The 25088-nt window shown below is 39.2% G+C and overlaps 1 protein-coding gene across 1 annotated transcript in view; it reads right to left on the reverse strand.

Moving 5' to 3' along the window:
- TTN (titin) overlaps window positions 1-25088 on the reverse strand; it is a gene marked incomplete at its 5' end in the record, with an annotated part of 307317 nt that overhangs the window by 79123 nt on the left and 203106 nt on the right. Inside the window, 34 exons of the mRNA XM_084642843.1 lie at window positions 2339-2617; window positions 2719-3024; window positions 3128-3324; window positions 3503-3608; window positions 3702-4001; window positions 4255-4554; window positions 4650-4765; window positions 7278-7464; window positions 7579-7875; window positions 7969-8256; window positions 8355-8476; window positions 8579-8756; window positions 8874-9021; window positions 9160-9311; window positions 9631-9915; window positions 10489-10603; window positions 11882-12069; window positions 13214-13516; window positions 13631-13933; window positions 14190-14459; window positions 15597-15863; window positions 15955-16079; window positions 16196-16604; window positions 16704-16982; window positions 17075-17341; window positions 17462-17728; window positions 17824-17992; window positions 18160-18257; window positions 18400-18666; window positions 19263-19386; window positions 22095-22237; window positions 23042-23168; window positions 24017-24156; window positions 24260-24526. Coding sequence (XP_084498969.1) covers window positions 2339-2617; window positions 2719-3024; window positions 3128-3324; window positions 3503-3608; window positions 3702-4001; window positions 4255-4554; window positions 4650-4765; window positions 7278-7464; window positions 7579-7875; window positions 7969-8256; window positions 8355-8476; window positions 8579-8756; window positions 8874-9021; window positions 9160-9311; window positions 9631-9915; window positions 10489-10603; window positions 11882-12069; window positions 13214-13516; window positions 13631-13933; window positions 14190-14459; window positions 15597-15863; window positions 15955-16079; window positions 16196-16604; window positions 16704-16982; window positions 17075-17341; window positions 17462-17728; window positions 17824-17992; window positions 18160-18257; window positions 18400-18666; window positions 19263-19386; window positions 22095-22237; window positions 23042-23168; window positions 24017-24156; window positions 24260-24526 — 7389 coding nt within the window. The remainder of the gene's footprint in view (window positions 1-2338; window positions 2618-2718; window positions 3025-3127; window positions 3325-3502; window positions 3609-3701; window positions 4002-4254; window positions 4555-4649; window positions 4766-7277; window positions 7465-7578; window positions 7876-7968; window positions 8257-8354; window positions 8477-8578; window positions 8757-8873; window positions 9022-9159; window positions 9312-9630; window positions 9916-10488; window positions 10604-11881; window positions 12070-13213; window positions 13517-13630; window positions 13934-14189; window positions 14460-15596; window positions 15864-15954; window positions 16080-16195; window positions 16605-16703; window positions 16983-17074; window positions 17342-17461; window positions 17729-17823; window positions 17993-18159; window positions 18258-18399; window positions 18667-19262; window positions 19387-22094; window positions 22238-23041; window positions 23169-24016; window positions 24157-24259; window positions 24527-25088) is intronic.

Consider the following 25088-nt stretch of genomic DNA (forward strand, 5'->3'; position numbering starts at 1 on the left):
CCAATTTATTTGAGCATGAGCTTTCGTGAGCTACAGCTCACTTCATCGGATGCATACCGTGGAAACTGCAGCAGACTTTATATACAATGGTCACATAAACACCACCATATACCGGAAACCTACTGACCGCTATTCCTACCTACATGCCTCCAGCTTTCACCCTGACCACACCACACGATCCATCATCTACAGCCAAGCTCTGCGATACAACCGCATTTGCTCCAACCCCTCAGACAGAGACAAACACCTACAAGATCTCTGTCAAGCTTTCTTACAACTACAATACCCACCTGCGGAAGTGAAGAAACAGATTGATAGAGCCAGAAGAGTTCCCAGAAGTTACCTACTACAGGACAGGCCTAACAAAGAAAATAACAGAACGCCACTAGCCGTCACCTTCAGCCCCCAACTAAAACCCCTCCAACGCATTATTAAGGATCTACAACCTATCCTAAAGGATGACCCAACACTCTCGCAAATCTTGGGAGACAGGCCAGTGCTTGCCTACAGACAGCCCCGCAACCTGAAGCAAATACTCACCAACAACCACATACCACACAACAGAACCACTAACCCAGGAACTTATCCTTGCAACAAAGCCCGTTGCCAACTGTGCCCACATATCTATTCAGGGGACACCATCACAGGGACTAATAACATCAGCCACACTATCAGAGGCTTGTCCACCTGCACATCCACCAATGTGATATATGCCATCATGTGCCAGCAGTGTCCCTCTGCCATTTACATTGGTCAAACTGGACAGTCTCTACTTAAAGAATAAATGGACACAAATCAGATGTCAAGAATTATAACATTCATAAACCAGTCGGAGAACACTTCAATCTCTCTGGTCATGCAATCACAGACATGAAGGTCGCTATCTTAAAACAAAAAAACTTCAAATCCAGACTCCAGCGAGAAACTGCTGAATTGGAATTCATTTGCAAATTGGATACTATTAATTTAGGCTTAAATAGAGACTGGGAGTGGCTAAGTCATTATGCAAGATAGCCTATTTCCCCTTGTTTTTTCCTACCCCACCCCCCAGACGTTCTGGTTAAACTTGGATTTAAACTTGGAGAGTGGTCAGTTTAGATGAGCTATTGCCAGCAGGAGAGTGAGTTTGTGTGTGTGTGTGTGTGTGTTCCCGGGAAAAAAAAGAAAAAGGGGGGGTGGGGTGAGAAAGCCTGGATTTGTGCTGGACATGGCCCACTTTGATTACCATGCACATTGTAGGGAGAGTGGTCACTTTGAATGAGCTATTACCAGCAGGAGAGTGAGTTTGTGTGTGTATGGGGGTGGGGGGGGTGAGAAAACCTGGATTTGTGCTGCTGGAAATGGCCCACCTTGATTATCATGCACATTGTAGGGAGAGTGGTCACTTTGGATGAGCTATTACCAGCAGGATAGTGAGTTTGTATGTGTGTTTTTTGGAGTGGGGTGAGGGGGTGAGAGAACCTGGATTTGTGCAGGAAATGGCCCACCTTGATTATCATGCACATTGTGTAGAGAGTTGTCACTTTGGATGGGCTATTACCAGCAGGAGAGTGAGTTTGTGTGTGGGGGGGAGGAGGGTGAGAAAACTTGGATTTGTGCTGGAAATGGCCCAACTTGATGATCACTTTAGATAAGCTATTACCAGCAGGACAGTGGGGTGGGAGGAGGTATTGTTTTATGATCTCTGTGTGTATATAAAGTCTGCTGCAGTTTCCACGGTATGCATCCGATGAAGTGAGCTGTAGCTCACGAAAGCTCATGCTCAAATAAATTGGTTAGTCTCTAAGGTGCCACAAGTACTCCTTTTCTTTTTGCCAATACTGTACAGTTATAGTGCATATTTATATTATTTTAGAATGGGTATAAAGGGTAAGATTCTGTGCTATGCCTCTGACAGACACAGCATGCAACTTGTAGCCCAGGGGAAAGGGGGCTATGATGGCTTTAAGTCACCTTTGTATCCTCCAGCTCCAGGGCTATTCTGGGGAGTGGGAGGCCTCCAGTGCAAGTCAACAGCCTTGAGGGCTTGATTACGTTTTGGCAATCTCAGTGAGTTTCCTTGGGGGCCACAGTGCCACCTAGAGTCTCTGAAGTGTTGTGTGCTAGGGCCCTAACATATACCTCCCTCCACCAAATCCTTCCCCTGGGATGCCTCCTATATCATGGCTCACAATGGGTCCTTGAGATGTAACCTTATATCTGTCTCCTGAGTGCCTGCACCAGGGGAATCCTCCTTGGCCAGATATGGGACTTTCATTGTGATTTTATGCCATCAATGGCCCAAAACAGGGGTAAGCATCTCACCCAAAGAGTTTACCATCAAAAAAAGTTTTGTTACCTATGACTTTGACGTTGACTGAGCCAGTTGTTGAGCCCAGTTTGTTCTCCAGGGTGATAGTGTAAACACCTGCATCAGCATGAACACTGTTTGTGACTTCAAGCAATGCAGATGTGTAATCGCTCTTCATTGTTGTTCTGTCCCCTGCTTTAACCTCCTTGCCACCTTTATGCCATGTAATGGTTGGTGATGGAACAGCTCGAAAGGGTACAGGGATACTTAACTTCTTTCCTTCAATAACAACAATGTCTTGAGTCTTTAGGTCAATAGTAGGATTGCCTGTAAAAGTATCAGTATGTTATTATTAAAAAGCTTCAAAATGCCCAAATCCTTTTGCATTTATAAATTACAAATAGTTTTTAAAAGAAATATATTCTTACAGTCTGGATCTTTAACAACAACATTTTCTGATATTTCTGATGGATCACTAGCTCCAATAGCATTGACAGCTCTGACTCTCAGCACATACTCCTTGTCAGGAACAATTCCCTCTTCCACTTTGTATTTCAAGTCTTTTACTGCACGAGAATTGATTCGCATCCATTTTTCTGTTCCTGCTTCACACAGCTCAACATTGTATCCAATAATAGGGCTACCACCATTTTTCTCTGGTGGTTTCCATGCAATGGAAATGTGCTTTCTGCTTGCATCTGTCACATGTAAATCAAGAGGAGGTGATGGAGGGCCTGCAAAAATGCAAAAGTATTACAGTACTTTTTGCAATATCAGTCCATCAATATAGTATTTTGACTGCATATTTCATACTTTAATTATTATATTATGACTTACTTGTTGGGTCTTCAATAGCAAGGAGGTCAGTTGGTTCACTTGGATGACCACAACCAGCTTCATTTTCTGCACGGACCTGGAACTGTACCTCTGTACCTTCAATAACATCAGTCACTCTGAAATGACAGTCAGGTCCAGCTGTCTTTCCAGCTTTCACCCAGCGTGTGCCTAATTTTTCTTTCTTTTCAATAACATATCTATGTAAACAAGAAAACATACCATTAGAAATATGGAATCATAGGACATTCACAATTTCATACTAACTGAAAATAGGTAAAGAGATATTAAAACAAAAACAAATAAAAACAGCATATCTGTATATCTACACATCACCTAGCATGCAGCTAGTGCTATACAAATCTGTAATCATCTTACCTTTGAATTGGTCTGCCACCGTCATTCTTAGGTGGTTCCCATTTTAGGTCAACATGTCTCTTTGTCACTTCAACCACTGCAAGAGCATATGGTGGTCCAGGAGTAGCTAAAAACAAAATATCCGTATTAGGAGAAAAAGAGTTCAAAAACTATGTCTTTGTGTATACTAACTTCTAAACATGCAAATGTGAAAACTTACTGAAGGTATCTTTAGCAAGAACTGAATCTTCAATTTCACAATAGTCACTTTGTCCAACTGCATTTTCGGCAGCCACACGGAACACATAGAGAGAGCCTTCAGTGAGTGGGGTCACTGTGTATTTAGTGTCTTTTACTGTTGTATCAACTGTTTGCCAGCCTTTCCGTCTCACATCTCTCTTTTCAACAATGTAGTTGGTAATTGGAGAGCCCCCATCTTTTTCTGGTACCGTCCATTTAAGATCCGCAGTGTTCTTAGTAATGTTAATAACCTCAAGCCATCGAGGTGGTGAAGGAGGGTCTGTAAAAATAGTAAAACAAAGAAAAAACAGTTTTATCTGTTTATCCTCTCAGATGCATAGAAGACAGAGAATAACATGGGGCTTATTAAAAGGTTACATTTTTACAGTGAATGCGGGATAGATTTCTATGTTTTATAACCTTACAAAAGTTTACTTGTTGGCTAAACATACAGGCATGGTTTAGACTGTTTTAGTTTATATTTTAAAATTGTAAAATATGTATTTTAGTAATATATTTTAAATGCTACTCACGCAGTCTCTCTTTGCATAGCACAGGGTCACTGGGCTCACTAGGCTCGCTCTCCCCAGCCTTGTTCACAGCTCTTATGCGGAATGAGTATTCTTGTTTCTCCATAAGCCCCTTGAGGAAATGTTCAGTCAAGGGAATGCCCTCAGCCACTCTTACCCACTCATCTGTTCCGGTTTTTAGTAACTCAATGACATAAGACTCAATCTTTGCACCTCCATCATGTTCTGGCTTTGTCCACTGCAGGAATAATGATGTTTTGGCAACATCTTTCACAGTTGGCTTGCCAGGGGGCCATGGAGGATCTAGACACAAATTAAATAACAATTTAGATTTTAGAACAAATTATTTCCTTGGTTTTATTTTAAATTAAATTGTGAAAGAAATGTATTCATAATACCAATAGGATCCTTCACTAGGATTGGCTCTGTCTCCTTGCTTGGTTTTCCAGGTCCTGCAAGATTCTCTGCCAAGACACGGAACTTGTACTTCTTCTTGTTGGTAAGACCTTTAACTCTGTTAATTGGGAATAAAATATTTAGTAATAAAGCCAAACCCACACATTTATGCATGCTTAGCATTGTGTTTTTTAAGTCATTATACTGCTACATATGCAAAAAACCCCCCAAATTCCTAGCTACTGATAAATATGTTATATTAAATGGGATTGATTTAAGATACTAAATGGTATACGGGCAATAGCATCATAGATATGTAGGACTGAAAGGGACCTTGAGAGGCATCAAGTCTAGTCCCCTGTGCTGAGGGAGGACCAAGTAAACCTAGACCATCCCTGACAGGTGTTTGTCCAGCCTGCTCTTATAAACCTCCAATGATGGGGATTCCACAACCTCCCTTGGAAGCCTATTCCAGAGTTTAACTATCCTTACAGTTAGAAAGTTTTTCCTAATATCCAACCTAAATCTTTCTTGCTGCAGATTAAGCCCATTACTACTTTTCCTACCTTAAATGGACACAGAGAACAATTGATCCTGGTCATATTTATAGTAGCCCTTAACATATTTAAAGATGGTCAGGTTTCCCCCACCTTCCCAGTCTTCTTTTCTCTGGACTAAAAATACCCAGTTTTTTTAACCTTTCCTCATAGGTCAGGTTTTCTAAAACTTTTTTTTTTATTTTTGCTGCTCTCCTCTGGACTCTTTCCAATTTGTCTACATCTTTCCTAAAATGTGGCACCCAGAACTGGTCACAGTACTCTGGCTGAGGCCTCACTAGGGCAGAGTAGAGTGGGACAATAACCTCCTGTGTCTTAGATATGACATTCCTTTTAATACCCCCAGTATGATATTAGCCTCTTTCGCAGCTGCATCATACCGTTGAGTCATATTCAATTTGTGATCCACTATAATCCCCAGATCCTTTTCAGCAGTGCTACCACCTAGCCAGTTATTCCCCATTTTGTAGTTGTGCATTTGATTTTTCCTTCCTAAGTGTGGTACTGTACACAGTCTTTATTAAACTTCATCTTGTTGAATTCAGACCATTTCTCCAATTTGTCAAGGTCATTTTGAATTCTAATCCTGTCCTTCAAAGTAAACCCCCCAGCTTTGTGTCACCTGCAAATTTTATAAGCATACTTTCCACTTCATTATCCAAGTTACTAATGAAAATATTGAATAATACCGGAACCAGGACTGACCCCTGCAGAACCCCACTAGATACACCCTCTCAATTTGATGGTGAACTATTGATAACTACTCTTTGAGTACAGTCTTTAAACCAGTTGTACATCTACCTTATCGTAATTTAATCTAGTCCCCATTTCCCAAGTTTACTTACGAGAATGTCATGTATGACTGTGTCAAAACACTTACTAAAATCAAGATATATTACATCTACTGCTTCACTCCACCCCTCCTATCCACTAGCCCAGTAACCCTGTCAAAGAAGGAAATTAGGTTGGCTTGGGAGGATTTGCTCTTGCCAAATCCATGCTGGGTATTCCTTATAACCCTATTATTCTCTGTGTGTTTACAAATTGATCATTAATAATTTGTTCCAGTATCTTTCCAGGTATCAAAGTTAGGCTTATTCATTTATAATTCCTTGGGTTCTCTGTTTCCCTTTTTCAACATAAGTACTACCTTTGCCCTTCTCCAGTCCCCTCGAACTGGCATGAGTTTTCAAAGATAATTGGTAATGGTTCTGAGATTGCTTCAGCTAGTTCCTTAAATACCCTAGGATGAATTTTGTCAAGTCCTGCCAACTTGAATACATCCAACTTTGCTAAATATTCTTTAACTTGTTCTTTCCCTATTTTGACTTACATTCTTTCCCCCTCAGTGTTTATTAATTGTATCGATTATCTGGTAACCATTAACCTTTTAAATGAAGACTCAAGCAAAATAGGTATTGAATACTTCAGCCTTCTTGAGTTAATATCTCTGCTTCCCTGCTAAGTACAGAATCTACACTTTCCTTTGTCTTTCTCTTGCTTCTAATATATTTAAAGACCTGCTTCTTGTTGCCTTTTATGTTCTTTGCTGGGTGTAACTGATTTTGTGCATTAGCCTTTCTAATTTTGTCCCTACATGCTTGTGCTATTCTTCTGTACTCCTCCTTAGCAACAGCAGAATGTTATACTATCATACAGAAGACTAATGTTGGAGATCTGCCGAATGCTTTTGCTACCTGGATTGGAAGATTGTTATCTACATACAAGTGTTGACAAAATGCCTGTGTCGTGACCTAATGCATGGAATGGCAATGGCACCAACTTTGAGAATACTCATTGGCAATCACAGAGAGTGTCCAGGGATGCAGCAGAGAAAGTCACTATTCTATTCAGGGGGGAAAGGAAAAAGAATATAAGACTCTTAGTCTTCCATAAAGAAATTCTTGATTAAAATTAGGTATTGAAAGAGAAAGCATGCCATCAGACATTAGTTTGTTCTACATTTAGAACAGCAAAAAAGAGAACAAGAAAATGATATATGTTGAAAAGGTCAGTGCTACATTTATCTGTATTTATAGCCCCATTTACAAGCTAAATTGATAGTAGTCATACTTGAATACTGTATCTGTCACTGGTATCTTATTGCATCTTATCCATTTATCGTGATCAGGATCATATCTCTCAACCCAATAACCAGTGATTGGACTGCCACCATCTTCATCTGGTTCAGACCATGTTAAGGTCACAGAATCTTTCGTGACTTCAGAAGGTGTGACACCTGTCGGAGGCCCTGGTGGATCTGTACAAATTTATAATTATAAATTTAAATATATATACACACACTCACATTTGTATATTTATACATTTTCTGTAAAAGTACACAGTAAACTGAGCATCAAATTAATTAGCTTACCAAAGGAATATTTAGCAATGATGGGGCTGTGTTGAACTGGCTCCCCAACACCATACATGTTTTCAGCACTGACTCGGAAGATGTATTCTTTATGAGGGGTTAAGTTCGTCGCTTTGAAGTTTGTTCCCTTAATAGTCGATGACATCTTGTGCCATACTTCACTGTCTGTAGCTCTTCTCTCAACAACATAGTTTGTGATTTTAGATCCACCATCATCTCGAGGAGGATTCCATGTCAGGAAGCAGGATTCATTTGTAATATCCGATATATCAAATGCAGCTGGGGGACCTGGCTTATCTATTGATGACATAGATGAATATTAATTTCTGACACTTATATGGTTGGCTACATTTATGTTGATTTAAAATAAATATAATAAACCTAATATACCTAAAACATTAACTTCAACAACAGCAGTAGCACGCCCACTGGAATTTACAGCTTCAATAATATAGCTACCGCTGTCACTTCTCTTGCTGTCTGTAATCGTGACTCTGGAATGCTTAGGTTTGGTTTCAATTGTAATTCTGTCGTCAGGTTTCAGGACTTTATCAGCCTTGGTCCAAGTAATCCGAGGCTCAGGCCTTCCTTTTATTGTAGCTGGTAGCTCTATTTTAGTTCCAGCTTTTACAGTCAGTCCAGCAAGAAGTTTCACATCTAGGAAAATTTCTGGGGCCTCTGATTTATGAAAAAATTAAAACATTGTTACAAAAACAGTGTTATGAAGAATGTCAGAAAGAATATAATGGACTTAATTAATTCATTTAAATAATTACCCTTTGTATCCACGGCCTGGATCTCGTCCGTTGGCTTGCTTGGTTTGCTTGCTCCATGTTTATTCAAAGCCTTAACCCGGTATGAGTACCATTCACCTTCTTTAAGTTTTGGTACTTCCATTCTGTTAATTATAACACAATTCAGATATTTAAAATGGCAAGAATCGAATATTTTATTTAATTAAAATGACAGTCCTTCTGATTTTCGTGCTTAAAATGCTTACTTTGTTTCAGCAACAGGTTCGCCACAGGGCTCCCACTTATCAGTACCACGTTGGCATTTTTCTACCAGATAACCCTTGATGCGTGAACCACCATCAGACTTAGGTGGATCCCATGTTAGGAAGATGCTTTTAGATGTTGGATCTCTCCATTTCACATTCTCTGGTGGATCAGGCACCGCTGTAAAAACAAGAGATATAGAGGATCTTAGAAACCAATCGGAGAGACAGATTTTTTTCAAAAATTATATAAAAGCAAAAGCAGTAAAATAATACAAACATAAAGATAAGTACTTACTTGTTGGTGCTGACATATTTACAGGTTCATCAATATATGCAGGCTCTCCTGGTCCACATTTGTTGCGTGCTGAAACTCTAAACAAATATTCTTTTCCTTGGATGAGGTCAGGTACAGTGAACTCTTGGTCAACAACATAATCCAGAACCTGAGAAAAAGAAATGTTCTAATTTATTTCTAGAATTCCTTCCCAAAGCAGCAAGTGACCAAACTTCTGCGGTACAAACGGAAACAATATAGAAAGTGACAACAAACTGTAATCACAAAAACAAAACAAAAAACTTACTTTGGTCCATGTTTTCCGGCTTATATCACGTTTTTCAATAAGATAGCCAGTCACTGGACTTCCTCCATCATTTTCTGGTGCTTCCCAAGTCAATTGCACTGTGTTCCTGCTCATGTCTATCACTTTTAGTTCTCTTGGTGCACTTGGGCGAGCTGGAAGTGACACATATTGCATTAATTTGTCTTTCCATCAATAGTTTGCCATATTTTCTATTCCATCTATTTATTAAAAGACTGGGGCTACTTAGACCCTCTCCCCTAAATTATGAACTGTAGGATACTGAAAACTGTAAGACCACCGCAGATGGACTTCAGTAAAGTTATTTTTGTTAGAATTATTGTTAAATATACCTCATTTGCTGAATGTTATATGGTTTCTCATAGTATAATGATCTAAAGATTTTTTGCAAGATATTGGTTAGAAGTTATTGCTATAATTTAAATACCCAAAAGAAGGTTTGTGCCTGCTTACCAATGACATTAACATCAATTTCTCCTGAAACAGATGACACAGGGTTTTCTAATTTCAAGGTATAAATGCCCTTGTCTGGACGTTCACTTGGAGTAATAACAAGCTCTGCAAAGGCTGCAGTAGTCACTATTTTCACACGATCACCCTTTTCTAAGATTTTATCACCAACAGACCACGTTGCAGTTGGCACAGGGTAGCCCGTGATAGGAACACGGATCTTGAGTGGCTCTGGGACAATAACTTCCAGTCCATCTTTAAATGCACTTAAGTCCATTGTCGGTCCAACTGAAAAAGGGGAAAAATTGATTCCATTAAATACTTTCAGACTTTTTGATTTTTGTATTGTTGTTAATAATACCGCAATTGGCAGACTGCTACTTGACTCCACTTCCACCAGCAGCAGCCAGTTGGGAGCCACCTGGGCCTGGCTGCAGCAGCTCACTCCTGCCCTCTCTCTACCAGTGTGCTCTTTAGAAACCCTTAAGATATCTAGTTAGCTAAACAATAACAGGTGGGACGTTTAACTTCCATCGATAGTAAATGTTTAAATGTATTTTTAAAAGTTTTGGGCCCCATTCTGTAGGTGGCTAGTTAAAAGACCATCCTCCCTCTTCAACAAAACTGCTTATGCTGTTGTTCAATGGGTCTCCCAACAGTAGAGCTAGCCCACCTGCAGAGATGGTTGTAGTAAAGAATTTATCTGGGTTAGAGGCCCTGGCTGTTGGCACTCAGTGCTGATATCATAGGTCTGATGGAGCCATGCACAGTAGCACTGACAGCTAGTACTGTCATGAAAGCCTGAACAGATGCAGCTTTATGTCTTACCTGATTAACTAAACTAAAAAGAAAACTGCTTACCGTGAGTGTCATCTGCAGTCAGTGGCCCAATAGCCTCAGCTGGATCTGATACACCAGCTGCATTTTCTGCAGAGACTCTGTAGTAGTAACTGGCTCCTGGTTTCAATCCAGTTACCTAAAAAGGAACAAATAACCATTTGCAAATTAAAAATCATGTTAAAAATTGTAAACACAGTGACATTGCACTCCATATGTTTTATGGAAATATGCTAATGAGCGTGAATATAATGTAACTGGAATATGCTTCATGCAAAAGATCTCTTGTCAGGTATCACTACAAAACTTATAATCTACTGATTATAATCTACATCCTATTTGTATGTATGTATTATTCTTGTATCTAAAACTAGAAATATGATGTATTACTCTGAAGTCCAATTGTAATTATGAGAAGTGTGGGCCATTAATGGTGGTTTAGAATCTTGATGACTCCCATTGACTAGGACAATTGGTTGTAAATAGCTCTGTTTACTTGCAAACCTTCCTGCATTTCTGTGAGTCAGGCCCAGATGAATGGAGGCTTGGGGTCTCACAGGACATGTGACCATGTCACCTGGTATTGGAATCCATCTTAAACTTGGTGCTTTTCTATTTAGAAGGAGGGGTGGGGACCCAGAGAGACAAAAGATTCCCGCCTTGTGCCAAAGCTATAAAAGGGGGTGGAACAGAACAACGGGGGCTGCCAGTCATGAGAAATCCCCTAGTTACCACCTGACCTGGAACTAACAAGGACTGTACCAGGGGAAAGGATTGGGCCCAGACTGGGAAGGAGTCTAGTCTGTGAAAGAAGCTTATTGGAACATTTCTTAGGGTGAGATTTACCTGTAAACGGTTTCTTAATGTATTAGGCTTAGACTTGTGTGTTTTGTTTTATTTTGCTAGGTAACTTACTTTGTTTTGTCTGTTATTACTTGGAAACCACTTCAATCCTACTTTTTATACTTCTTAAAATCACTTTTGTTTATTAATTAACCCAGAGTAAGTGATTAATACCTGTGGGAGCAAACAGCTGTGCATATCTCTCTATCAGTGTTATAGAGGGCAGACAATTTATGCGTTTACCCTATATAAGCTTTATACAGAATAAAACGGATTTATTTGGGGTTTGGATCCCATGGGGAGCTGGGTGTCTGGGTGCTAGAGACAGGAGTACTTCTTGAGCAGTTTTCAGTTAAGTCTGCAGCTTTGGGGGCATGGTTCAGACCCTGGGTCTGTGTTGCAGCAGGCTAGCATGTCTGGCTCAACAAGGCAGGGTTCTGGAGTCCCAAGCTGGCAAAGAAAATGGGCTCAGAGGTAGTTTCAGCACATTGGGTGACAGTCCCGGGGGGGTCTCTGTGACCGAACCTTTCACAAACACATACTGAATATTTCATTTAAGAATGAACCACCTTACCTTATAAGTAAGATTAGGGACAAGTCTTGGATTACAACGGATCCAGTTATCTGTTCCCTCTTCACGTCTTTCAATAATATAACCCATTATTGGACTTCCTCCATCTTTCAGAGGAGGCTCCCATGTAAGCTGCACGGATAACTTAGTTTGGTCTGAATGACTGAGGTTAATGGGAGGACTTGGTTTTTCTGAAAAGAATTTGAAGAACTTAGACATTATCAACTGGAAAAGGAGATTTGGTTTTACTATATGTAAGTTGAACTATATCATCCATTGATACCTTAAATATTATTTAATTTATTTTCCGGTAGTCCGACTAAACAATTTTTTTTAAAAAAGAGATTGGTTCCTGTAGCAGGGTGGTCACCTGCTCCTGCCTCAAAAGGCTTAAAATAGCCCAGGGAGAGGGCTGTGGCAGGGAAGGAAAAGAGGCGCTGACTGGGAGAAGCAGCCTCAGCTGGGGGCCATGCCCCAATCGGGCCGCAGCTGGCTTAATCAGGGCCCAGCTGGCCCTTATAAGAGGGCAGTGGGCCAGAGCACAGAGAGTCTCCTTTAGCTGTGGAGGGAGATGGGCCTGGTTGCTGGGGACTGTACCAGGGCACCTGAGGTGAAGCAGGGCTGGGGAAGGCCAGAGGACCTGGGAGGCTCCAGACTGGAAATGCCCCAGGCTGCAGGCCTGGCAAACGGCCTAAGACAGGGTACTGGGGTTGCAACAGGGCAGCCCAAGGGTAGGCGGAGGCAGCAGATCCAAACCCCCCTTGCTTATGATGACTGGCTTATACAGACTGCAGTCGGCCCCAGTGAAAGGGGGCTAAATCATGACTGTCAGTAGCCCATAGGCTGAAGCAAGGTGGGGATGGGGGGGGTCCCCCGGGGAGGGCAGACCCAGATCTGTGGTGTATTGCCTGGAGGGGCAGCACCCCAAGTAAAAGGGCACCAGGGTCCAGGAGGGACACTGGGTCCAGGGACGGTGAGATACCAGCAGAAGGCACTCCGGAGCTGGTAAAAAGAGCTAATTCCCAGACAGCCAGCAGGAGGCGCAGCTGGGTGAGTCTGCGCCTCATTACAATTCCCAATTTCAGAGCAGAATTATTTGGAAGAAGCTCTGTCATTGTTCTTAAGAGTGACTAATTTACCGAATGATCGCAAAATATTGCTGATGAATTCAAAGAAGAAAAGTAGGAAAAGCTAACTTGGCTTACACTACTTTCTCCCCACACATCTCACCCCTCTCTACTCCACTCCTGGTCTTTTCTGTACATATGCTGTACGAATGATCACGATTTCCTTATATTATAAAACAATCAACACTGCTAAAACTTTCATACTCACCAATTGGGTCCATAATTTTAACAGCTCGAGTAGCAGCACTTGGTTTGCCAACTCCAATCTGGTTTTGTGCTCTGACTCTGAAGTAGTATTCTTTGTTTTCCACAACATCAGTCATGGTAGCAGCTAATTCATGTGCTCCGGTGGTCATGGCTGGCTCCCACCTGATTGAACCTTTGTCACGCAATTCAACAATGTAGCCAGTAATTGGAGAACCTCCATCGTACTCTGGTGGCTCCCAGGTAAGTGAGGCACCAAATCTGTTCACATCAATAACTTCTACATTCAGAGGAGGACCAGGAACATCTGCATTTTATTTTTTGTGGGGCGGGGAGAGAACAATAATGTATGTTGGGAGAAAAAAATGCAAAAACTAACTAAAAACATTATTTTGAAATATTTTTCAAAATTGTGGCTTACCAAATTTGCTCTTTGCTTCAACAGGGGTGTCCGTTTCCACTGGTTCCCCAGTGCCCACTCTGTTTTTAGCACTCACTCGGAAGAGGTACTCAACTCCTCCCCTCTGAAGTCCAGTAACGGTATATTCACAACTGTCAGCATGGTCAGTGGCCAAAATCCAGGTTTTACGTTTGATATCACGTCGTTCAACGACATAGCCAATGATTTTACTTCCACCATCACTTTCTGGTTCCTCCCAGGCAAGGCTAACTTCACCATCATATGTTTCAGTGACTTCTAAGTTTCTAACTGGACCTGGAACATCTGAAATTTATGTGAAAAGTATTTTTAGTATACCTCATCTTTGTTTTTACTTTGACCTACAAACAAAGAGTAAGCTGCAATAGGTTACGAATTGCACTGAGGTAGCTTATTCCTGCTTGATATGAGGGTAAAACTCCACCATTGCAAATGATGGCATTTTCTTTCCTCATGTTCCATATAGCTAAACTGCTATATTATAGCAATAGCTGTAAACAGAGCAAAATGTAGACAAGGCCTTAATAAATGAAGAGCTTACCAATAACATCTACATTGATGTGTGCTTCAGCTTTGCCATGTTTGTTTTGGAGTATAATCTTGTATCTTCCTTTATCGGATTTCTTTGCTTCCAAAATTTTGAAGGTGGTGCTGTCAGCTGTTGTATCAATTGTGTGTGTTGGCAGGCTTTCATCCTCTTTTAACCAATCGGCTTCTGCTTTTGGGTAGGCATCATATGGAACAACCATGGTCAAAGGCTTCCCAACATCAACCACAAGGTTCTGGTCAGCAGTCTTGATTCTTGGGGCAGCTAAAGACGACCAGTGAGGCAAATAAGCATTTAATGTTTTCAAAACTATTTGATATACTTGCATATTCAATACATATTCTAACTTGGAAAAAGTAATGGGAGTGGTATATGAATCTGAAACAAACTATTAATGTATTCATGGGGTTGCCCCAAAGGGACAAATTCACGCTGGCCAGTGTACATTGAGCACCTGATCCTGCACTCAAGTCAATATGAGATTTACCACTGATTTCAATGGGCACAGGACCAAGACCTGGCTGAGTATAAGGGAGAAACTGTCCTGCATATATCTGGCTCACCCAAAACACAAAGAGGTCACTGCAGAGGCCTCCCCAGTAACAACCACAGAAGTATATTACAAGAGGGGACTAAAGGCCCCAAGGCAAAATTCATGTATTTTTGCATGGTACCCTGAAATGCACAAAGTAATAACAACAGCTAGTTCTCATATGGATGTTTATTTAGTAGATCTCAAAACACTTTACAAAGGAGGTCAATATTATTATCCCCATTTTACATCTGGGGAAACTGAAGTACAGCTGTGAAATGACTTGCTCAAAGTCACCCAGCAGACCAGTGACAGAGCCTAAAATAGAACCAGGGCTCCTGAGTCCCAATAGTCCCAACAGTTCTCTATCCATTTGGCCATACTGATGTGTGTGTTTGTGTGTGTGTGTATGTATATAAAAGTAGGGAGAAGGGGGCTGCTGTTGGGCATTAACTCAATGCACTTTCATGGTCTGATGCTGCAAACTGGCAAATGAGCAACTTTACTCAAGTAAGTAACCCCACTGAAATGACGACTTTTTTTTTTTTTTAAGAGAACTGCAGCAGCACACTATGTATGTTCCAGGTGGTCTTTACGGCATAATTCTTTCTTTTCTTTGGAAAAAACTATGTACGTTTTTCATAAACAAATAGAAACTTCAGTTTGGCAATTTTATTTTTTGATTGAATTACAATCCCAGTGGTCATGGAAAAATCGTTTATTGAGATTCCAGATTGCCTCCACTTTACTACACATTCTAATCCAACCTTCTGAAAAGGTATATGAAATGTTACATAACTAGTGACAATATCTTTATTAACCCTAATCTCAGATTTTATAAAATATATACAATAAAGTAGATGACTTACCAGCCAATTCAAGTTTAGCTCTAGCTTCTTTATCTTTGGCAATAAATCTGTATTCGCCTTGGTCACGAGGCCTTATCTCGCATACCTGCAGCCTATGGACTTTTCCTTCACTCATCATCTGATGTTTGTCACCCTGGACTACAATCATGTTATTTCTTAACCACTTGACTTCCACTCCATCTTTATTCAACTCAGCCATGAAGATGACATCAGAGCCTGGAGCTTCATAAATATCTTGTGGCGGTCGGATGATCTCAATAGGGATTTCTGAAATAAATACCCATTAATTTGAAGAGTGTTTAATCTTTCTTCTGATAACGAAGAACTGGCAGAAACTCCTTTTTAATTTTACATTTACCTTCAACAAAAAGTCTTGCCCTTGATTTCCTGTCATCTACTCCACAGGAATATTCACATTCGTCCTCTAGTCTACAGTCTTTTATAATTAACCTGTGCAAATTTCCATCCTTCTCAAACAGATACCTTATGGGGATAAAGGATGGTGAGAGAAATAAGTGAATTAAAACACAGAACAAACACCAAAACATGACAAACACATTTTGAAGCTTAACAAGAGAAGTGTGATAAAATGTGCATACTTTTTGCCTTCTCTGATTTCTCGTCCATTTTTGTACCATTTTACACTTGCTTTCTCTTTGGAAAGCTGGCAGGTAAAAACAGCATCATCAAATTCAGTGACAGTCTGGTCCTGTAGATGCTCAATGAAATCTGCAGGTGCTTCTGTGATAAGGAGTTCTGCAACAGATTTGTCTTGTCCAGCAGTGACTGTGTATTCACCTTCATCTATAAACCCGCAGTCTTTAATGATAAGTGAGTGTTTGTATTTGTCAACTTTGTACAAAATGCGTCTGTCAAATGTAACTTCCTCGCCATTCTTTGTCCACTGAAGGGTTACATTGAGACGATTGACTTTGCACCAGAATGTGACAGATTTCTTCTCCATTGTCTCAATATCTTCAAGAGGGACAACAATTCTGAGATCCTCCTCTGTTAAAATGAAAAATAAAATATGGTTCATTTACATCCTTATTTAAATCAGCAGTTGACATGATTAAACGTCTAACTTTTAAAATGCAAGTTACTTACCCAGTACTGTTAAGGCAGCAGAGCTCTTGACGTGTTCCCCTCTGGCATTTGATAGTGAGACAGTGTAGGTGGCTTGATCTGCAAAGTGTGCATCTCTGATTCTGAGAGTGTAAACTAAATCCTTGTGGACCATGATGGATTTTGCACTATCGAATATTGGCTCCTCATTTTTGTACCATTTAGCTTTGGCACCTTCTGTATTGACCTCACAGTTAAAGACAAGTTCTTCTCCCTCTTTAACTACTTGATCCTTAAGTGGAGTTATAATCCTGAGTTTTTCTGAAATTGTGAAAAAATATTGCATCTTTCATACTATAAAAGAATAAAATAAAATGTGCACACACACCTTACTAAAATAAACAGAAGCTTACCAATCACTTTTAAGTGTGCTGTTGCTTTGATTCCACCAACCATGATGGAATACTTTCCTTCATCTCCCAAAATAGAGTCCTTAATGACAAGTAATCTCTTTTTGCCATCTGAAATGATGTCATACTTATCACCAGCCTCAAGTACCTTATTACCCCTCAGCCACTGTACTTCAAAGCCATCTTTGGATATTGAGCAGACAAATTCAGCTTTTTGTCCTTCTAGTACTTCAACATTTTGTGGTCGGGTAATAAATTCTGCTGCAATTTCTGTAAAAATAAATGTTAAACATATATTATTTTTTTCTGTATAAACAGAGCAAAAGAAAATTGCATACCTTTGTCTACCTGATTTTTCTATGAAAAAATATACCAGAGTAATTCTCTTACCATGTACTTTGAGGTTGCCAGTTGTACGAGTACTTGGAAGCCTACAGCTGTATTCGCTAGCGTCGTCAAGGCGAGCATTATGAATGACAAGAATTCTCTTACGGCCATCACCAATTTGTTCATATCTACCACCTTCAGGTAATTCCTTATCTCCTTTAAACCAAGTTACTTCAGCCCCAGGCTTAGAGACTTCACAAATGAATTTCACAGTGTCAGTTTCATTTACTTCGATATTGGGAAGATTTTTGGTGAAAACAGCTTCCTCCTCTATAATAAGAAATTTAGAAGCATTCGATTAAAACAAAATGATCAAGCAATTCTTTTTTCACATGAAGTATATTTAAGAGTAGATTTAGTTTTACCTATAACTGTTAGGATGCCCGAGGTTCTAGCTGTTTTTGCTTCACATGCATATTCTGCTTCATCTTCAAATAGACATTTGTTGACCACAAGAATACGCTGGGCACCTTTGGAAATTATGTCATACTTTTTGCCCTTTCTTATTTCAATGCCATCCTTAAACCACCGTACCTGTTTTTAAAGCAAATTGACATTGTAGTACTGTTAGTTATGTTAATGCATTGCATCATTAATCTTAGCATTGTGTTACTTAACAATAACATAAGATTGAGATTTAAAAAAAACAACAACCTCACATTAAAGTGTTATTTAGATAATAAGAACATGATATTACAGACCGTGACATTTGGGCGCGAAATTTCACATTCAAACCGAGCAATCTCTTTTTCTTTCACTTCAAGATCAGTAAGGGGCTTTGTAAAGTCAACACGAAGAGCTATAAGAAAAAAATATACATACATGTAAATATCTCAAAGTTTTTAGAATAACCATAGTTATGCAAGAATAAATCATTACAGATGATAGCATTATTAATAATCATATTAATATCAACAAAGAGGTTAAATTACACGACTTACGTTCCACATTCAAGAAGCAAGAGGTCTTGAAATCCTTAGCATCACAGGTATATGTTCTAGCATCATCTAATGTGCAGCCACGTATGATCAGTTTTCTGACCCTGCCCTCAGCTATGATATTGTGCTTTTTTGTTTTGTGAATTTCATGTCCATTCTTGAACCATTTCACCTCTGCATTCTCTCTGGATACTTCACATTCCAGTACTGCAGTGGCTTCCTCCTCTACTGTCTGGTCCTCAAGTGGTTTAGTAAATTCAACTGGGGGTTCTAAAAGAATCATAGAAATTACAGATGCAGAACACCATAATTTTAGCCATCCAGCAATCAATACAGGATTATTCCCTACAATACATTCCTGAGTGCTATGTCTAATCTAGTTTTAAATTACTCTCAAGTGATGTGACTGCGACAATAATCCACAAGGATAAAAGATTATGCTATTGGAAAATTCTTCACTATATTCAGTTTATTTGTTCATTTTTTCAGTTTTAGCCTATTACAGTTGTAAGAACATAAATGAGGATAAACAATTTCCTTGTCTCCTTGGTGCTTACAGTTTTAGATACTTGTAAATCATTATCACAAGCCCCTGTACCTTAATTAGTTTAGCCAAGCTGTATATATGTATTGTAGTTTTCATCTTTTCTTATAAGTAATTCCCTGCAATCATTGCAATTGTTTTTGTGTCTTTTCTCTGAATTTACTCCAGTTTATCAACTCCTTTCCAGTACTGAGATAACTAGAAGTGTATGCAGTATTTTAGGTATGATCTAACCAGTTTAATATAAAGAGTGTCCATAGACTTCCTAATCCATGATGGAATAATAATCACCAGACAGATGTAATTATGCTAATCAGTTTACCTTTTACAAAAAGATTTGCTTGTGTTCTGAAATCCTTTGCAGTCAGTGAGACTTCTCCAGCATCTGTTAACTTGACATCTCTGAGAGTAAGTGAGTGTACTCTTCCTTCAGCACGTGTGACAACCTAATTAAACAAAAAAGCATTTTGTAAGTATCTACATGTGAACTATATGAAGACTCTTCAATTCAATGTCATCTATTCTTTATTATTTTTATTGGGTACATATTTTGGACAATTTCCTCCTACATATGCATAGTGGATCAAGGACACTTTCAAGATTTTTGAGATATATATATATTTCCCCCTCTTATCTACATAGGCGCTGGTATTTAAGTACTCCCACATGTTTCAATGGGAGGAAGTATATGTCAAAATCTAAAGAAATTACATCATATATATAATAATAACTTAAAAATATATGTTTCAGAGTGGTAGCCATGTTAGTCTGTTTCAGCAAAAACAATGAGGAGTCCTTGTGGCACCTTAGAGACTAACACATTTATTTTGGCATAAGCTTTCATGGGCTAAAACCCACTTCATCAGATGCATGGAGTGGAAAATACAGTAGGCAGGTATAAATACACAGCATATGAAAAGATGGGAGTTGCCTTACCAAGTGGTGGGTCAGTGCTAACGAGCCAATTCAATTAAGGTGGAAGTGGCCTGTTCTCAACACTTGACAAGAAGGGTGAATACCAAGGGAGGGAAAAAATCACTTTTGTAGTGCTAATGAGGCCAATGTGATCAAGGTGGCCCATTTCAAACAGTTGATAAGAAGGTGTGTGTATCAACAGAAGGAAATTAGTTTTTGTAGTGACCCATCCACTCCCAGTCTTTATTCAGGCCTAATTTGATGGTGTCCATTTGCAAATTAATTCCAGTTCTGCAGTTTCTCATTGGAGTCTGTTTTTGAAGCTTTTTGTCGAATTGCCACTTTTAAGTCTGTTATTGAGTGTCCAGGGAGATTGAAGTGTTCTCCTACTGGTTTTTGAATGTTGTAATTCTTGATATCTGATTTGTGTCCATTTATTCTTTTGTGTAGAGACTGTCTGGTTTGGCAATGTACATGGCATATATATGCCACCATGTGCCAGCAATGCCCCTCTGCCATGTACAGTGGCCAAACCGGACAGTCTCTACTCAAAATAATAAATGGACACAAAGTGTCTCCTAAAGAATTATTTTTAATTATTTGTAGGAAAGTACAAAGTCAAGCAATAGAAGTAGTTCTGGTAAGGTGAAGGCAAATGGGAAGTCTAAAGTGAGAAGAAAAATAGAGGAGATGAAGTTGTTTCTGAGCATACTCATTATGCCCAAAATAAATATTTATGTCCTTGAAACATTTCGTTGAAAGAAGTTCAGATGAAGTAATAAATTTGGTTTGCCAAGATAGTTTAAGGTAAAGAATAGTCAAACCTCAAATCCCATTTTCTTGTAGAGTCAGTTTGACTCTTAGAAACAATGATAACAGCGTTTAAAGAGGTTATTTTAGAGGAAGTGATGAATCAATTAAACTTGGAGCACCTGAACATGTATTCCTGTGCAACCAAATATTTTGCTGAAGCCAATAGGAGCTGTGAGTGTGTAGGGGAAATCAAAATTAAGGTATAAAACCTCATTAAGAAGTTGAAATGAGTCAAAGTGGCCCAAATGGACAAGAATAAGATGATATCCCTTAATGTTTAATACTGAAGTTTCAATATCTCTTACTATATTTTGCAAGTCAGTAATCATGATAATCCACTTCATTGACTCAAATCCTTGCACATTTTTATTTCAAAATATGAAAGTGAATTTTACCTTGGTTTATTAAACCTCTAATTGGCAGAATTTCAATTCTATTTACAGATCTTTATGAAAAGCAATATGGATGACAATTCTGAGTTTGGTTAAACTGAGTAAAACTCAGAAAGGTCTCACTGAAAACAAGAATCCTCTTAATAATATATGAAAAAGCTATAGTAAAAATTAAACTAAACTTCAATTTGAATTAAAGAAACATCTACCAGCATTATTACAAATTTTGAAATTTCATTAACTTGTGTAATTCCTTAGACATTTACTTGCGTTTCCCTACAAGGCAGCTCTATTTCGCTAGAGATCTGAAGGCATTACACTCAAAATGAGTACCTAATAAAGAATGCATCCGAATAACTGCATCTTAAAAATTGTAACATACATTTTATATTATTTATAATATATTCCCTACTGTTGGCAAACTTCAAATATTCAATTAACCACATTCCAGGCAGCTCAAATCTCAGCGCTAAGAGCCAGCACTTGAAGAAGGGTTAAAAATAGCTAGTGAGAAATGCTTGGCAAGCAAACCTGCCTAGAAAGTTATCTGGAAAGCCTGATCAAATGCCTGAAATGGAATTTCAATCTTCTTAATCCCCATATATGCAGAACTGGACGGCAGCTCTGCATTCAGTGGAAAGAATCAGGAACTTCATTTATTCATAAAACTCACTCAAACTGCAACACACCTTAGCAGGAACCATTTCATATCCCTTGTGGCTGCGATTGCCAACAATTCAGGCACAAAAAGCTTTACTCTTGTGGCCAGTGTTTTGAGACCTTTTAACTTTTCTTTGTGTGATAAATACACATGCTATTTCAGATCCACTTTATTTACAGAAAAATACAAATTTATGTTTAAGTGAGAACACTTTATAACTTAAAATAGAAGCAGCGCATTCTTGTGTCTTAGTGCTTCTGCTGCTGGAAGGAGGGAGGTAAGACATAAAGGAGAGGGGGGAGAAAGTGGGGAGGAAAGGAAGAAAGGGGGAAATGAGGAGTGGAAGAAAGCAGGTGGCAAGAAGTCTCTTTACCTTGTCACTCGGTTCCAGTTTCTGTCCATGCAAGAACCACTCCACCACGATTCCCTCATAGGAGAGCTCACAGTCAAAGGTGGCTGATTCACCAGCTGTCACTGTTACATCCTTGAGCGGTCTGAGCAGGCCAATTACTCGTGCTTGGCGAGGGGGAGAAATCATCTTCACATTAGTCACTTCACTCAAGAGAGGGCTTCTGCCCTACCCACTAATCTTTACGGTGGCTTCTCCCAAGAGAGAGAGACATGGTAATGCAAAGCTATTTAAATTCCCTAACTAGAAGGGGGCCACTTGGGTTTCTTAGGGGAAGGGTTGGGCACTGGAGAGTCCCTGTTTGCAGAGCCTGTTTCTTTAAAATGAACAAGGTCAGCAGGAAAGTTGCAGTGCATCTGTCTCCCTGCCAAGCCCTGCGTGCCTCTTGCTAGATAAGGCATGTGCCTTCCAAAATAGCGAGTGCTAGGATTGGAGGGAGAGACAAGTGGTCTCCAACCATGTGCTCTGTCCCTGTCCATCAAGAGCTTAGTTCTTTCCCCAAATGTTAGTGTGGTGGCATCCCAGCAACTGAAAGCAGAAATGTCAGCACAACAAAGCTTTTGCTTGTAATACTTCAGTTGCATAACAACTGATGATGCAAGACCACCCAGAAGCCTGAAAGTCAATGTCCTTTTTCTCGTGCTCTAATAAAAAGAAACTATAAAAATTATATTTAAAAAAAATTCTTAAACTAACAGGGATCAAGGTCATCGGTGTCACCGATACTTCAGAATCACTGTCCCTTCAAGGAGTGACCATGGGCTTGGTGCAGTTTAGTGATTTAGCCACTCATTCCAAACAATCAGCTGTGTGATGTAATGATTCAGTTAATTTCATTTTAATTCATTTCTTCTAGTTTTAAAGACACGGCATTAACTATCTATTCATTCGTATACTAATAAGTCACTTACGTTTCACTCGAAGGTGAGCACTGGATTTGGCATTTGCTGCTTGGAAGTCGACTCCACCAGCTTGGTCCAAACGTACATTGTACAATACGAGGAAGTGCTTTTTGCCTTCCTCCTTAATTTCACACTCCTTCAAGAAGGAAAACAACAAAGTATAGAAGTAGTGAGCTGCATTTATAGAATTTCTGCAGACACACAAAGGATATACTGTGTGTAAAACACCACTCGTGCAGAATATTTTTTAGAGATATATGTAGCCTTGTTAACACCTTTCTCTCTATATTATTTCTAAAATATCCATAATGTCTAGGCAATAGATACTTTTGAAATCTGAACTGCTACTAAATTGCCTAGTACAGCCAACAATTCAAATGATGTGCTTGCTCATAAATCCACTTAAGGACTATTTCCATTAGCTCTGCTGAAGATATAAATTTATTCATGAACAATGCACTGACAAAGTGGGATGTTGGGAAGAACTTAGATATATTGAAGACACTGGCTTGTAAGCACTAGCAATAGCAGGTGTCTGGCAATGCTAATGAACATATCAGCGGTCTCTCATTACAAAAGATGGTCCTCATTTTAGATCCACATTTCTTTCTCTCTCTCTCTTGCAGACACACAGACTTACAACTATCTCACTTTTCCTATTGTTTATTTATTTCCATCAGGACTGCTGAATTCAGAGTTGCCTACTCTTAGGTTTTTATAGTTAGTCTCTCAATATTTGGTGGGTTTTTTTAAATCACCAAGAGCCATGCAAATATGTAAGACTTTCAGCCTCAGTTTTGTTTTTAAAAAGTAAGTTTCTAGCCTTCCTGGTTGTGGAGAAAAACTAAAAAATCAGAATCAAGTGCACCTAAAATCTCAAAAGTTAGAAGATAAGTTAAGAGTATAAAATGTATTTTTTTATCTCATAGTTGTTATGAATCTCTATCCACACAGAAGTCTGGGCTTGATCAGCATTATGCTTACAGGTGATTGGTTCAGGGTTTCTCCTTTTAGTTTCCAGCTGGCGTGGACATCTTCCTCAGAGATTTCAGTATCAAAGCGGGCAGTCTCTGTCTCAATTACCTCCACACTGTACAGGTGGCGCACGATCTTAATATCCCGCTCTGAGAGGTGAGAAAAACAAAGGAACATTTGATGCCATCAGCCTTCAACAGAAACTCACAAGAAGAGCTTTACAACAGAGAGGCACTGACAAAACTACAGTACCTTCAATGTTGAGTTTGGCAGAGGTTTGGTCAGTGCCACAATCACAGGTGTATGTTCCAATGTCTTTCTTCAAAGCTTTCTTGAGGATTAGGATTCTCTTTTTGCCATCAGCCTTGATAACAACATTTTTTGATGGAGTTATTTCTTTGCCATCTTTCATCCATTTCACAGGAGCATCTGCTTTGCTAATTTCACATTGTAAAATCACTTCATCTCTCTCTACAGCAGTATAATCTTGAAGCTTTGAAGTAAAGTAAGGATCACCCTCTGCAAATACAATTTGAGATAAGCATATGACAGTTTTAATTGTTTTAAAAGCACAAAAAGCACAGGTCTTTTTATAAAGTTTGTACCATCTTAGGCCATGCACAATACATAAGGCATATTCTTAAAGCTTTTCATTCCTGTGAAGTGTCTGAACAGAGGAATAACAACAATAAAAAGTATAACTGTTATTTTTCTGAGTGTCCCAACATTTTGCTATATATTAATATTGGATGTGGTGGTTTGATTACAAAAACCAGCAAAAACCTATTAGCATAGCTATTCAAAAATAGCACAGGAAGAAGTACATTCAGAGTAATAATTGCTAACTTCACTGGAAAATATTGTGTTGGCTCTCCAAAGAATATAAAATGCTTAACAGCTACAAAGCACTGTACACATATTAATCAACGAATCCTCACAACAGTTCTGAGAAGTTTTTAAATAATTAGTATTATCTTTGTAAACATAGAAATGGAGACACAAAGAGATTCAGGTGATTTGTCAAGAGCACACAGTGAGTTTGTGGCAGAGCAGGGATTTGTAAACAAGACTTTCTGATTCC

Source organism: Lepidochelys olivacea, assembly GCF_965140295.1.
Source record: "Lepidochelys olivacea isolate rLepOli2 genome assembly, chromosome: 11".
Classification (NCBI taxonomy): Eukaryota; Metazoa; Chordata; order Testudines; family Cheloniidae; genus Lepidochelys; species Lepidochelys olivacea.